This window comes from Drosophila persimilis, unplaced genomic scaffold (genome assembly GCF_003286085.1).
Source record: "Drosophila persimilis strain 14011-0111.01,24,50 unplaced genomic scaffold, DperRS2 tig00000002-arrow-pilon, whole genome shotgun sequence".
NCBI lineage: Eukaryota > Metazoa > Arthropoda > Insecta > Diptera > Drosophilidae > Drosophila > Drosophila persimilis.
This window is the reverse complement of record NW_020825289.1, coordinates 15,171,610-15,185,509: the sequence shown is the minus strand read 5'-3', so window position 1 is coordinate 15,185,509 and position 13,900 is coordinate 15,171,610. Positions and strand designations below refer to the sequence as shown.

Below are 13,900 nucleotides of genomic sequence, written 5' to 3'. Positions count from 1 at the left end.
GGATGCCATACAATCCCATGGCAGTCAGTCGAGCGAAGCTGTGATGCCACTGCAGCACTCTTACCTGAATGGGCGTCCTATCCATCCTTGCTGCTCGTTCAACTCCTTTCCAGTTGCCGCAGAGAAGTATGCCATGAGTTCTGCTGACCTCAGCTGTCTGCAGCTCGATGCCAATAATCAAGAGACGTTGCGGTGATTTCGAAGCACTTACCTTGTGGTATGGCATGCGGTTGGCTCTGCTACATTGTGGATGCCACTTGGCCACTAATTACGCAAATGAATGCTCCCTGCAACAGCAGCAGCAACAACGGCAAAACTAACAAATGCTGTAAAGTTTTCCGGTTGGGACCCACTGTGGTAAATGTCACTCAATGGGGATGTTTATGGTCCTGCCAAAGTGGACAGCAGCAACGGTGACAATGCTGTCTGGCCCGGACCATTGTACTGAGAACGTTCCGTCCCCGCCCGTCTGCTGCTTAGTCCTTGTTGTCTGTCGCATTGAAATTGTGCTGAAACGCGAAACGCGCTCAACTCCAGTGGAGTGGAAAATGAATCCTGGTGTGCACTGGCGAGCAGCATTTGCTGTATGCTCAACGGCAAATTCAATTGTGCATCAGCATTATCTTTTGTATAATTCTCGACATAGTTGTTGCTTCTGCCTCTGCCCTTTTCACCGCATCTCATCCTCCATCAAATGCTATAAAGGCTGAAAATGCAAGAAAGCAAGACCACTGCAGCCTCAAATTACAACATGGCCACATTCTCTGTGATTTGTATCTCAGGACCAGAGGGTAATAATACTCGAAAGTGTAGTGCAAGGGCTCCCAGTAAATCACATTTACTTATCCCCATCTGTATCTGTGTCTCTGTCATTGATTTTTGCATTACACATGTTAGATTTTCTGATGCACTCGTGTGCATAAATAACTTATGTTTGTATCAATGCAATTAATTGCATGTCTTGGTCATTTGTTTGATTGCTGGACCTGAAACTGCATCTGCGTCTCAATCGTTGGCCCTGAGGGAATATCAAAAATTAATTGCTACAAAAAGGGCAATTATTTGCTGTCTTTGAATGGAAATCATGATTCCAAGTAGAGAATCGAGATGACATAAGCAGGACAAGGATAAGTTAGTACATAGTTATGATATTTATTACCGATGTCTGTCGATCCAACTAATGGGCGCCTGAAGCTGCCTCGCTTTCCTGGTATTCACAAGAAGGCTAAGGCCATCCTGGAATCACCGAAGGAAAACCATTTGCCACTATTCCATTATATCTTTGGGGCAAAGCTTTCAATTATCAGTTGAATGGAAATCAATTGCATTCCACGCCATTTGCCAGAACTTGCGGCGTGAACACGAAAGGGATAAGCAAAAGGGATTGCACCAAACACCACCCACCACCCTCCGCCACCTTTTGCCACGATGAGTGCGAAAATCTTGTCTTGTCATGCAATTATAGAGTTTTAATGAAATTTCGTGCACAGTCAGCGAAGGGCGATTAAAAGACACAAACAGACAGGCGGAAAAACTAGCACGAAAGTCGCCACCTAATTACCCGGGGACACCGCCACCGCCTCCGCCACCCCCAACCCCACAAAAAACTGGAAAAGTGGAAAAATAAACCCAAATGGTTGAGTTAATTGCATTGCCAATGATGCGGCAAAATCATTTTGACTCGATGCCGCAATGATGGCCAAAGCCCATTAAGCCATTAGGGGCTCTTAAATTGTCATTAACGGAGGCACATACAAATCCAATAAGCGGTATTAATGCATGCAGACCAATGCTGTTTGCCACGTTTCGACTGCCACTGCCAAAGTTGTAAGCCATAATTGGTACATAATTCGCATTGAATTGCCAAGGACATTCCCCCCATTTGTTGGTGGCTGAGGTCTCATGAAATGTTTAATGCTAAGAAAACTCTTCTGCCATTGCGAGTCCGCTCTAAAGTGTAAGAAGAGTATAAAAGAAATTTGAATGGGCACTCCAACTCTGGCCCAAAGTCCAAGGGAGCTCCTAACCTGGCAAAAATACGCAATAAGTACTCCAAAACTTGTAAAAAACGAAGAATAAGTGCAGAAAGAAGCAGGTCTGACCCGAATGAAAGGATGCAGAAGCAATCCAAATACCAAATAAAACTTTAATTTCCTGCTTGCACAATATAATGCAATCCACGGAGAGTGTTAGAGGAGGGGCTGGAACACAGACAGAGGGAGTCAGTGCTGGGGGACAAATTTAAAAGCCAAGGCACAGCTGACACGTCGATCCAGTATTGTAAATCTCCATTGATCCCCGTGGAGCTGTTGCCGGTTGTTCAATTAAAACGCTCCCGGCGGCTGCCCTCAAAGCGGTCAGAGAGCGGTCCCGGAGTCCATGTCAAGCTCTGCCACCTCCGGTTCCACCAGTGCGCACTGCTGTGGCATGTGGCCGTGGCATGCAAATGACCAGCAGAAAGGTGCAAGGCAAATACCAGTATGTGGCAAATATGTTAAGTGGCACCAGGAGAGGGAGAGACAGAGAGAGAGAGAGAGAGAGAGAGTACTACAATTTGCATGCGCTGTGAAGCACACAGCTGCTCCCACAGCTTCGTGTGGGAATTCCTTCTGAAAAGAAAGGAAAACAATTTATATCATACATATATGAGCTCACCTTTGAACTTTACGAGGCGAAAGTATTTTTAATTAAAGCCAACAAGCAGCCAGCCAAGCCAAGCAGATGAAGCAATTGAACGAATGCATGTGTATGTACGCACACACACACACACACACACTACCACAAGGAACGACTACTAGTTGTGGACCATAAATGCTTCAACTGGCCATTTAGCCCTGGCAATGGCTACGCCATGCCGTGCCGTGCCGTGAGCTCGGACCCGGGGATAAGCGCAGAGGGCAGCCGGGCAGCAGGAGAGCAGTAGAGCAAGTGCAAATAATATTATGGCCAACTGCACGACACACCGCATCGCACCCATTCCAGGCACAAATAAGTTCCGGCCACTGGCAGGACAAACTCTGGACAGGACCGTAAACAGCATTAAGTAACCGCAAGCAAGCAGCATCCAACAATCCTCCACCCTCCGCACGCAAGCACATACATGGCTCTAAGCGTTAAGGGTACGTGCGCGTATGTGTGTGTGTGTGTGTGTGTGTGTGTGAGACTGTATCAATTGCTGTCGTTGCCGTTGTAGCCACTGTAATTGCCCTGGCTGGGAAGGCAGCTGAGGCTGGGCGGCCTCCCTCTGAGCGCCTCTGTACTCCGTCATATGGCCCTGTCATTGACAAGCTCAATAATAGCCATCGACCGCAGCATCTGGTCTACGCCGCCCGGTCGGAGGTCCATTGTGGTCGGAAGAATTTTCCGCATTGACTTTTCATCTTTGCATTGATTTTCTGGCACATCCTAATCGAATACCTTGAGCCTGCGCTTCCTTAGCTCCATGTTCAGCCCCGTCCACAGTAACGACTTCAACTGCAAACAAATCTGCATAGGACTGCGGGGAGTGTTGTAGGAGTGTTGCGAGAAGCAGAAAGTTGCTTAACGCAGACATTCATCCATTGATATGCATGCACATACCCTTTCAAGTTTGGGCGAGGAAATCCTTTGGCTGGGGCTGCTGCCAAACCCTTATCACTTGGCCAGGCACTCGGGGAAAACGCCAGCCACAAGGCGAAGGTCCTGGCAGATGCCTTAGGAACTGCTTGCCATGCATATCCTCGAACCCGTTCCTCAGTCTTTGGCCAACTGCATCTACTTAGCATAATTTGTTGCCTTGTTCCTGTCTACATTGTCTACTCATGGAGTTGGGGCGGTCTGTACTGTCAAGGGCCCGAGAAGCAGTACTGTCTGTTGGTCTAGACAAGACAATGTCTGCATACAAAGATTCTATTTTGAGGAGGCGCGTAACAGACAATCAACGCTTCAAGTTTCGCCCCTTTCCCATAAACATGTTCATCAAAGAGCGGAGGTAATGAACTCTCTATGCCATCATTAAATGTTTTCATTAAATTCCTATTTTAATCAGTTCCGTTTTACCCAAGGAAACGTCTTAGCCCATTCAAATTCAAAAGTAGCGCCAACCCTTAAACGACTTGGAACTTAACAGCACTTTTGGTTTTCCAACACAGGTCAAGCTTAACAGCAGTGCTATCGGAATTCCTTTAACAGAAGCTTTCGGCTATCGATTCTGTTGTCTTCCTGTTAAAACTCATGAAAATAAAGCAAAATAATTGTTTAATTAAAGTGCGCAACAAATGCAGCAGTTTTAAAGTGGCAGCCGTTTTGCTTGGAGTATTGTTCTTCAGCAATCCTACTAACGTCAATTTGTTTTTTTGGTCGTGTTATTGTTAAACACAGGCAAGGTATTTCATTTGTTGGTACTTCAGCTGTTTCCGAAAAGTATTGCTTTAAACGACGCTGCGGCATTTTATTATATTCCATTTCAAACGCTTTCTCAAAGCATAGTGGGCGTAGAAGAACCTGGAAAAGCATTTGCAGCCATGGTGAGCGGCTCTCAGGTCGTTGCATTAGCCTCCCTCCTGTACTCTCAATTTTTCATTGCAGCTTCAGCTGAGAGATTTTCAGAATGTATGTCCCGATGATTTGACAGCGGCCCTGGCTCTTCAGGTTTACAACGACTTAAAAAGGGGTAAATCAATCAATCAAATATACTATTTAGGATCATTATAAAGCCTTTTTTCTTAGATGAGCGCTGCGGCCACCTGCAGCCGCACTACGATGATGATTTGAAGGTGTTCTACTTGCGGAAAGAGGACACACAGGCTGCTTACATACCCTTGCTCCATACGAAGGGCATTCATTTCAGCCTGGTTGAGGCAATGCAAGACAAATTTGGAAAAAAGTGAGCATTGGTTTAAATTATTGTTTTGTTTTGTTTATTTTCCTTGTTCTTTTTCAGCAACATATTTTTGGCCATCGTGGATAATACAGGCAACATTTTGTATTACCAGGTGACCGAAGGATTCAGTGAAAAGAAGTTCTAAAGGTGCTTGATGTTTAATTTATAGAAAACGCTGTCCCTAATATTTTAAGATTATGTGTATTTATTTAGTCAATTGTTTACAGACTGTCAAATCCTTGTGAAGCATTAAAAACCCAATTTCAAACTTGTTTGATGACTCAAAACTGCATTTATTCAATAGCGATAGATACATTTATTCAAAAATCATATCATAGTTGCATAAATAAGAGGATACACGCACAACTTGGCAGCTAAAGGGAATGGGGGGACATTTTTGTTGGTGATGAATCGATATTCCAGGCCGCAAGTTGCCGTTGTAATTATAATCATAATCATAATCGTAATGACAATAGATCTGCTTGGTTGTATATTGTTCTGCATGAGGGGTGCAGTGCACGATCGTTATCATAATCGTATTTATCAATAATTATCTTCACATAATGATAGCTTAGCCTACGCTTCCATAATTGATTATTACAAACTTAAATACAATTTAAAAATTAAATTACAAATAGCATAGATCTTAAGTGAAACAACAATCCGATCGCATGCCACATGTCTCTGGCAACGAGGGGTCAGACTCTCTCCGAACGGCATTATGTTTTTTCCTGTTAAAGCGTACCGTTCCGTTCCATTCTCTCTTTCTCTCGTGGACATACAAGCGAATCGTTTGAAATCCATATATCATTGAATTAAAATGCTCAAAGCAATACAGTTTTTTGTATAATAATAATAAATAACAAATGTAGGCGTTGTGTGTGAATTAAAAAATAATAAAATGTAGCTTTAAAATATAACACAACTCGGGCACACAATTGGCTGACATGAGTTGATTTGAAAACGCAAAGAAATTTACAGGGGTTACACTTTAAAACTGTAAGTATTATCTCCCAATTTCTAACTTTCTCTCCTTCGTTCTTTATCTAAAAATATGTTTAGAGGATGAGCTCTTTTATCAAGACATTTTCCTGGGATGTGTGCATGCAATATATGTATAAAATATATGTATCCGTGAATTTGTTCTTGTATGTGGTTTATGAAAATATGTTGCTCCGCTCCGTTCCGCTTTGATCCGATCCGATACGATCTGATCCGATCTCCTACTGGTGGCGCTTGTAAAATAGCTGTGTGTATACATAATTTTCATCTCTAAAATCTATTTGGAACCTGGCTCACAATAAATCTGTCCAAAATCTACAACGTTGCGTATAAGGCCTTCCTAGGGTTCGTCAGACTATTCAATATATTCTCGTTCTCGCGTTAGGAAATTAAAAGATGCATGCTATGCAATATGGTTCATGCTGATGGAGGGGAAGGGTATTGTATTGTTTTGGATTGGATTGGAAGGGATCCGGCTCTGCTCCTGATTGATGATCGAAAAATGCGCTTATTGTGCCCTCAAAAAGGACGTCTTCTAGTGGATTTTGTTAATGCTTGTTTCGGTGAGCAAGTGAGCAACACTCCAGTGATTAGATATAATGTATGTCCTGTATGGGTATTATCTGGAGGCGTTCCTGTTTAAATATTTAACTCACATTCACTTAAGCTAACAATAATTCGTACACATTTAAAAGCAGAGGGCGAGGGTTAGAACGATCGGGCTAGGCCCTTGGTGAGCCCATAAGACTAACTGGACACGGGAGGGGTGTTGCGGGACACTAACACCATTCGGCCGTGTATGAAAAGTCCTGGAAGAGCACCTGCTCATCCTCGGACAGGTGGCGCGGCTCCTTTGGTGGCGTCAATTGCGCCTTCTCCGACGTGAATTCCTCATCAAAGTTCGAGACATCTTCCAGATGGTTCTACGGAAACGAATTACACACAAATATATTTATCGAAATTCTCTTTGTCTGGGACGCTATTCGACTTACAATCGTTGGTACAAACGGTGGCTTGACCTTACGAAGCAGCAGATCATCCCAGACAATGGACCGGAAGAATGCCTGCTTCTTGACATCCTCCGCATCGCGCTCCGACGATCCTAGACGTCGCTCTGGATTCTTGCGCAGTAGCTGAAAAGTTATACGTACATTGATTAGTCAGAAAAGATCATTGAATGCGAATGACTTACCCTACGCATCACGGCTATGGCCTCGAGTGAGAGGAAGCGCGGATAGCGGACCTCATCATTCACAATTGAATCGAACACCTCCTCCTCATCATCGCCAGGGAAAGGTGACTGTCAAAATAGGATTGGAAGTCAGTTAACAAACGAAATACCCACAAGAAATCTTCCCGTTCGACTTACCTCACCAACCAACATCTCAAAGATGAGCACCCCCAGACCCCACCAGTCCACGGCCCTCGTGTACGAGGTCTCGGTGAGGACTTCGGGTGCCAGAAACTCGGGCGTGCCGCAGAAAGTACCCGTGCGATCACCGAAGCCCATGCCCTCCTTGCACAGGCCAAAGTCGGCGATCTTCACATACCCATCCGTGTCCAGCAGCAGGTTGTCCAGCTTCAGGTCGCGGTAGATGATCTTATTTTCGTGCAGATACTGGAGCCCCAGCACAACGCAGGCTGCATAGAAAACGGCACGCGGCTCCAGAAACACGTCCGTATGGATGTGCATCATCAGATCTCCTCCGGCGGCGTACTCCATCACAAAGCAAACGTGTTGCTGTCGAGGAAGCAAGGAGGTATCAAAGGTTAAAACTAGAAATCTCTCTCAGCTGACTTTGGGCTGACTCACATCGGTCTGGAAGCACGAATACAAATTGACTAAAAACGGGTGGCGCATGGCATTGGCCACTTCGAAGATGCGCTTTTCGCTCAGCAGCGACTCCACCTCATCGCGGGCGATAATGTCGCCCTTTTTCAGCGCCTTGATGGCATAGTACTGGTTGTTGCTGCGCAGCTGCGACAGGATCACCTTGCCAAAGTGTCCTCGTCCCAGCACACTCAGCAGCCGGAAGTTGTCCATCGACAGCATGCCAGCATTCGGAGGCGGTCCAGGCATGACCAGACGCCCCCCGTCGTGGCCCCCAGTCTCGCGGAACTGCAGTCCCCGAGCCACATTCTTGCGCTGCCCCTGCTGGCTGGTGTTGCTCGTCGATGAGGAGCTGGGCGTGGGCGTAGGCGTGTACACTGAGGCGGCAGCCGCTGCCTTGGCCACGTTCAACTCGTACTGATTCGCATAGATGGGCTGCTGCCCAGGCTGTTGCTGCAGCTTGTCCTGACGCTGTGTGGGCTGCGGGAATTGCGGTGCGCCGGCCGACGTACTAACGCTATAGATGGTCGGAGTCGGCGGCTCCTGGATGATAGGCGAGGACTGTCCATACTGCTGTTGACTGCTGCCCACATAGAGTTTTCCCAACTGCGGTATAACCTGTGGCAAAAGAATTAAGAGATGTTAGCCCATTGGTTTGGCATATTCTGTATTCTGTATTCATTTATATCAATATCTGTGGAAACAACTTGAGAGCTCTGCATGTGTGTCTGCCTCTGGGGCCGTTTACCTGCTCCAGCTGCTCCTCTTCACTCGTCGAACTGTCTAACTTTTCAACAACTGTCTCAAGCAATACACTCTCAACGAATGCCTCCGACTGCGACTGCAACAGCGACTGCGACTGGCAGTGGGACTGTGCCTCTGCCACCGCCTTGGTCTCCGGCTGTGGCTCTGGCTCGGCCACCTCCTCTATCAGGCAGCTGGTGGTGCAGCTGGCATCGATGGGTTCGAGGGTGATATGTACAAGACTGATATGCGCCTGCAAGAGGATTGTGGTTCAAAGAGCTGCGCTTCACAACGCCGGGGGGACAAACAAACATACAGCAGGCGGTGCATCGCATATGGCAGGTGCGGATGTGGACAACAGCTGACGGATTGGCCAAGTGGGCGAGAGATCCAGACTATGAAAAAGAGTATGGGAATGCTGCTGTGGCTGTTGATGGAGCTGGACTGCAAACATTTGCCTCAGGACCTGCGCGAGTGCATGGAATGCTGGCACAATCATGACGTCACGACATGGCTACATACTTTAAAACCGATTGATATCGACGGATCAACGGATCGACGGAAGCTACATATACCACAAGGGCAGTGGCAGTAGCAACAGCGGCGGCAACGACGGGCAACTGAAGGCAAACAAGTGCCAAAGTCATGACCAGAGGCCAGGCAAAATGGTCGCTTAGCATTTTAGGCGCTTCTGCGTCGTTCTTTTGGTCTAAAAATGGCCAATGGCTACGTAAGACGCGGGCCAGCGTAACAGCGCATAGCCCCAGTATATGGATGAGTCCGTACATAGATGGGAGGAGATGGGAGGAGACACAGAAAGACACCGATATGTACATACATATAGATAGGTAGGTAAACATCTTAAATGAAATGGAAAATGTGAGGGAACGTTGACGTTCTGCAATGTCGTGGAAAGTGTCGTGTGTGAGAGGTGATGGTGCTGGTGCTTATGGGGACAGAACATACACTCGCTTTTGGCACGTGAAGGGGCGCACTTTCGGGCCTCTCCTCTCCGCTTTCCCTGTGATCTTTTCGGAAACGTGCCTATTTAAAGCGACTCAAATTGTCACTTTTGGATATCTTATCGTTGGTATTATGTACATCAGTTCACTTCATAGATTTTCTATAATATTCAGAGCTCTCAAGTCGTTTGTGGTTATAAATAATTAGCAATGTAATTTATAAAGCATTTGTTTTATTTACAAACATCTTCAAGTTAGGATCAAGTGGGAGTTCTAACGGGAATTACGTTTCTAGGGTTGGATTAGACCGTTAGTTCGAAATTTATTTGTGCTTTCAATACTATGTTCTACTGTTAACACTACAAGGCAGTGCTGGTAAACGCGATGTTAGATACAAGCCAAAAAACAAATGTGAGTGTTTTGTTGTCGTGTGCATGAGTATGTTTTATGAATAATATGTTTTAGGCTTTATGGACACTTTTTTGCACTCATCGCGATATTATTCGTCGAAAAGTGATAACGCACGAACACCAACAGCAATCGAAAAACGATAACAAAACGATAACATTAACAATAACACCCAAAAATCGTGTCAGCCACAGACGAATAAATGTAAGAAACGAAAAAGCTTTTTGCGGATTAGTGAATAATATTAAATAAATTCGATTGCACGGATTGCAGGGCGAGGGTGTTCCCTAGCATACTTTCCGGGGTGACCCCGTCCTGCAAGCCAACAAAAAAAGCAAATTCCAAACCAAAAGCAAAAAAAGAAATCAAATGAAAAACCTCCTAACCTCCACACAGAAACGATCGCCCGCACTGGAACTGTGGCTGGACTGCACCAGATCCCGTCTGCCCCCGCCGCCATCGGCCCTGTACAGATACTCGTCATCGTCCTCGGGATACTCGACCAGGGGCGAGGGCGGTACCGATCTGTCCTCCTCCCGGCAGCCCAGCAGCACAACCGGCGGCATGGTCAGCACCGGACGGTGCAGCTGCTGTTCCACAGCCGATGGCCGCGACAGATCCTCGACGGCGGCAAAGCGACTGCTGGTCTGGGCAGGATCGGGCTGCAACTGAAATTGGTTGGTTGGTGGCAAGACGAGTGGACTTTGGCTGGGGCAGGGGTAGGTGACTGGGCGGCTGGCTGGCGAGATCGAGAGCGGTAGCGGTAGCGGGCTCAGGAGCGGTGTCTGGTCTGTGGTTAGTGTTGACTGGGTGGGTGACAGCGGAGGAGGAGGTGGCGGTGGCGGCGGCGGCGGTGGCTGGCTCTGGCGCTGCTTGGCCCACTCGGAGGACTCGGCAATGCACTGCTCGATCATGCGTTGCTTCTGCTGATGCTGGAGCTGCTTCTCCTTCTCCTTATGTCTCGCCTGATCTTTTTGCTGCTGCTGCTGCTTTTCCCTCTCCTGCTGTTCGCACAGCTCGAGGATGGCCTGACGCTGGGCCTCCTGGAACTGTTGCAATCTCTGCTGCTCCTGCAGCTGCCTCTGGTGCAGGGCCTGCTGCTCGGACTGCTGCTGCTGCAGCAGCAGGCTCTCGAGCGCCTCCTGGTCCAGCTGCAGCTGCTCCATGTCCCGCTCTTTCAGCAGGCGCCGCAGCGTGGTCGGACGCGAGTCCATGTCGGAGAGGAAATCAAATTCGTGCAAGGCATCCTGCAGCTGTCGGCGATTAACGGAGATCATGACAGACGGATAACGGAAGACAGGAGACAGGCACACACAGACACACACAGAGGCAGTGAGGCGCGCAGAAAGGGAGAGAGAAAGGAAGGGAAGCACAAAGCACAACGAGAGAGAATGAGAGAAAGATGGCGGCGTATTAAAGAGAATGAGAAAAAGCTTCTCTTTCGCACAGAGAAATGGACAGAGTGAGTGAGAAGTCAGAGAACAGAGAGGGGATAACGATGATGATGATGAATGAAGGAGAAGATTGAGAGGCAGAGGCAAAAAGGGAGAAAACGGCGGGGATCATCGGCGGAGCAAGCAGTGCGAAACTGACGGAACTAGTTCGCAGCCGCAACTCCTATGTCCGTATGACACTAACTCACATTTACTGATTTTCAACAGAATATTGCACTTTACACTTTCGAAGAGCCCTAATAGCTATAAAGCTCAATATGAATATACTGATACTCCTAATACTCTCAATCAGAGATCTAACTTTTAAGATCTAAGACATTCAGTGTAATAATTATATACTGTCGAGGAATTGCTCAAACAGTGTGCGCATGAGACATGCCATCAGTCGAACAGCTAACTACACACAGCTGATTCAGACCAACAAGTTGTACTTTTACAATTACAAATCGATTGCATATATGAACTAAGGCACATACTCGCATTTCTCTCGTTCCCACTGCACCCTTTTCCCCTAAGGTTTTTATATATTGTCTCCCTGAAATTTAGCTTCTACCAAATACTGAATTCTGACGAATTGTTATATACTGCGACTTCTATTATTTTTAGGGGAATGACACTTTCTTTAAGTTTTCAAGCGCTGCTTACAATTCTTCAGTTGGTCTTCAGGTAATGATAAGCTAGTGTCATACGGGTAACAACCGGATGATGGACTGTTTCCGGAGCTCCCTTTGGCAGTGGTTCGCACTGCCAACTAGTTGACACCAGATCATCGCTTCTAGAATTTTCGATTAACTTCCAAACCCACCATCTGCACGGATGCTTCTGCATGGAGTGTGGTGTGGCATCCACTTTAGACACTAGTAAATAATTATAGCTTATGTACATGTACGATCAAATGTGTATGTATAGTATGTATGAACAATCGACAATACAGAAGCCAACACCAAGGGATAATGATGCGATAACTGTACAGATGTTTATGTGTGTTGGTGGGGGTGGGGTTGGTTTTGGGGGTGAATATGTACATGAGATAAGAGTTGAGCAAAAGGAGCTGTGGCAATGGCAATGGCAATGGCAGTGGCATGTGGCAGGCACAACGATCAAACCAGCTACGGGAACACAGCTATATATTTGTATAGTACATGGCGATCTTTACAGAGGGATTGAGAAGGTTGAGCTGCATACGGGCCTGGTCGTACGTAGATAATCTCTGGATAGCACTCACCTCCTGGTCCAACACCGGCGTGGTGGTCGATGACTTGAGCAATGGTGGCGGCGGTGGCGCCGTTGTGGGGGCGGCCGTGCGGCCACCGATGACCGCTGGTGCCTTCGCGCCTCCTGCCGACGGCGGCATCTGTATGATGAGCGAGCTGGGTCTGCCAGCGGCAACTGCCGCTGCGGCGCCGGAAACGGGAGGTGTGTCGGGTGGCAGGACGCTGATCCCCTGCATGTGCATGGAGAGTGGGCGCATGCCACTCAACCCGCTGGCCGCCGGATCCGGGTACTCGCCGGGCGTTTCCACGTGCTCGTGCATGCCCGCATCCGGATTGAACTCCAGATTTTGGGCCTGCTCGCCGGGTGTATACGGCTCCGGCTCCACCAGGGCATCCGACGAGGGAGTCCTCGAAATGGGCGACTCCGAGTCGCGGGCAGGGGCAGCCGCAGCGCCTGTGGCTTCGCCCGATCCCATGTGGACATGGTTGGGGGCATTTCGCTTGAGCAGGCGACCCCAGGTGGCCACATTGATGTTCATCTGCTTGGCACGGGGGATGTTCTTTGCCTGCTGTCTGTTGAAGATCATGCGCTGGCGGCGCAGCTTGGGCTTCTGCGATATCATGGGATTGAGAAACTTGATCTCGGCGAAGAGCAGGCCCTGGGGCTCCAGCTGCAGGGCCATGCCGTGGCGCACATCGTCGATGAACTCCTCCAGTCGCAGGACCTTCACGGCGCACAGGGAACGCCAGTCGCGCCAAAAGACTCCGATCTCGAGCTCTCGGGAGCGGTCTAGATCGATGGAGAAGCGCTGGTCCCAGGCCTGCTGCGAGCAGGGCTTCCAGGAGGTCTGTCCCACGGTGATGTTGTCCAGCTTGATGGCGGCCATGATCTCGAACGAGGTCTCGTCCTTCACCGAGTAGCTCTTGGAGCTGCTGCGCGAGGTCACGCCCTTGACGAAGCTCCGCAGATCGCCGGGACTCGAGCTGTTGTCCTTGTCGCGTCGCGAACGCCCCGGAACATCCTCCAGCAGGCCCTGGCAGCCCATCAGTCGCACCTCCAGCTTGCCCGTGACACTGGCACAGCGCCCCAGCGACGACACCGACTGGTAGGGCTTGCCCCCCAACAGGCCACCCTGCCCGGTCTGCAGCGATGTGTAGGTCACGGGCACCGGCGACGTCGACTGCTGCACGATCTGCAGCTCCGTCTTCAGCTGCTGGGCCGCAGGAGAGTCCACTGGCAGCTCCTGGCGCCGCAGATCCAGCGAATATCGCAAGAGATCCAGTTTCCTCGACGACTCCGACAAGCGACCAGTGGCCTACGAAAAGGATAAAGCGATTAATGACTTAGTCAATCATCTACTATAAATGTATTATATATACTAAGTAAGACCACACCAAAGGAAAGACACTACTTTCTTTTTTAC

General features: G+C 48.2%; 2 protein-coding genes across 13 annotated transcripts in view; one reads left to right on the top strand and one right to left on the bottom strand.

Moving 5' to 3' along the window:
* Positions 1–4,253: 4,253 nt before the first annotated feature.
* LOC6593275 lies at positions 4,254–5,148 on the top strand. The gene is made up of 5 exons (XM_026986467.1): positions 4,254–4,364; positions 4,468–4,505; positions 4,567–4,651; positions 4,708–4,864; positions 4,922–5,148. The coding sequence occupies exons 2-5, from the start codon at positions 4,503–4,505 to the stop codon at positions 5,004–5,006; spliced, it is 330 nt and encodes a 109-aa protein (XP_026842268.1). The 5' UTR covers positions 4,254–4,364; positions 4,468–4,502; the 3' UTR covers positions 5,007–5,148.
* Positions 5,149–5,157: 9 nt separating this feature from the next.
* LOC6592669 (serine/threonine-protein kinase N) overlaps positions 5,158–13,900 on the bottom strand; it is a 31,942-nt gene continuing 23,199 nt past the window's right edge. For 4 of the 12 annotated variants that reach the window (XM_026986457.1, XM_026986456.1, XM_026986454.1 and 1 more), the window contains 7 exons: positions 12,488–13,792; positions 10,195–11,061; positions 7,677–8,312; positions 7,233–7,604; positions 7,056–7,163; positions 6,856–6,996; positions 5,158–6,786 (listed from right to left, as the gene is read on the bottom strand). In XM_026986457.1, the coding sequence (XP_026842258.1) occupies positions 6,643–6,786; positions 6,856–6,996; positions 7,056–7,163; positions 7,233–7,604; positions 7,677–8,312; positions 10,195–11,061; positions 12,488–13,792 (3,573 nt within the window). In that variant the 3' untranslated portion in view covers positions 5,158–6,642. Of the gene's footprint in view, positions 6,787–6,855; positions 6,997–7,055; positions 7,164–7,232; positions 7,605–7,676; positions 8,313–8,442; positions 8,692–8,754; positions 9,165–10,194; positions 11,062–12,487; positions 13,793–13,900 lie in introns of those variants that run through there. The other 8 variants (XM_026986462.1, XM_026986461.1, XM_026986464.1 and 5 more) reach the window with 7 other exon arrangements.

Bases quoted from the DNA above. Each gene is read 5' to 3' on its own strand.
- LOC6593275 (XM_026986467.1), top strand. The intron at 4,652-4,707 runs GTAAATCAATCA...CTTTTTTCTTAG, and splicing joins TTACAACGACTTAAAAAGGG to ATGAGCGCTGCGGCCACCTG. The intron at 4,865-4,921 runs GTGAGCATTGGT...GTTCTTTTTCAG, and splicing joins CAAGACAAATTTGGAAAAAA to CAACATATTTTTGGCCATCG.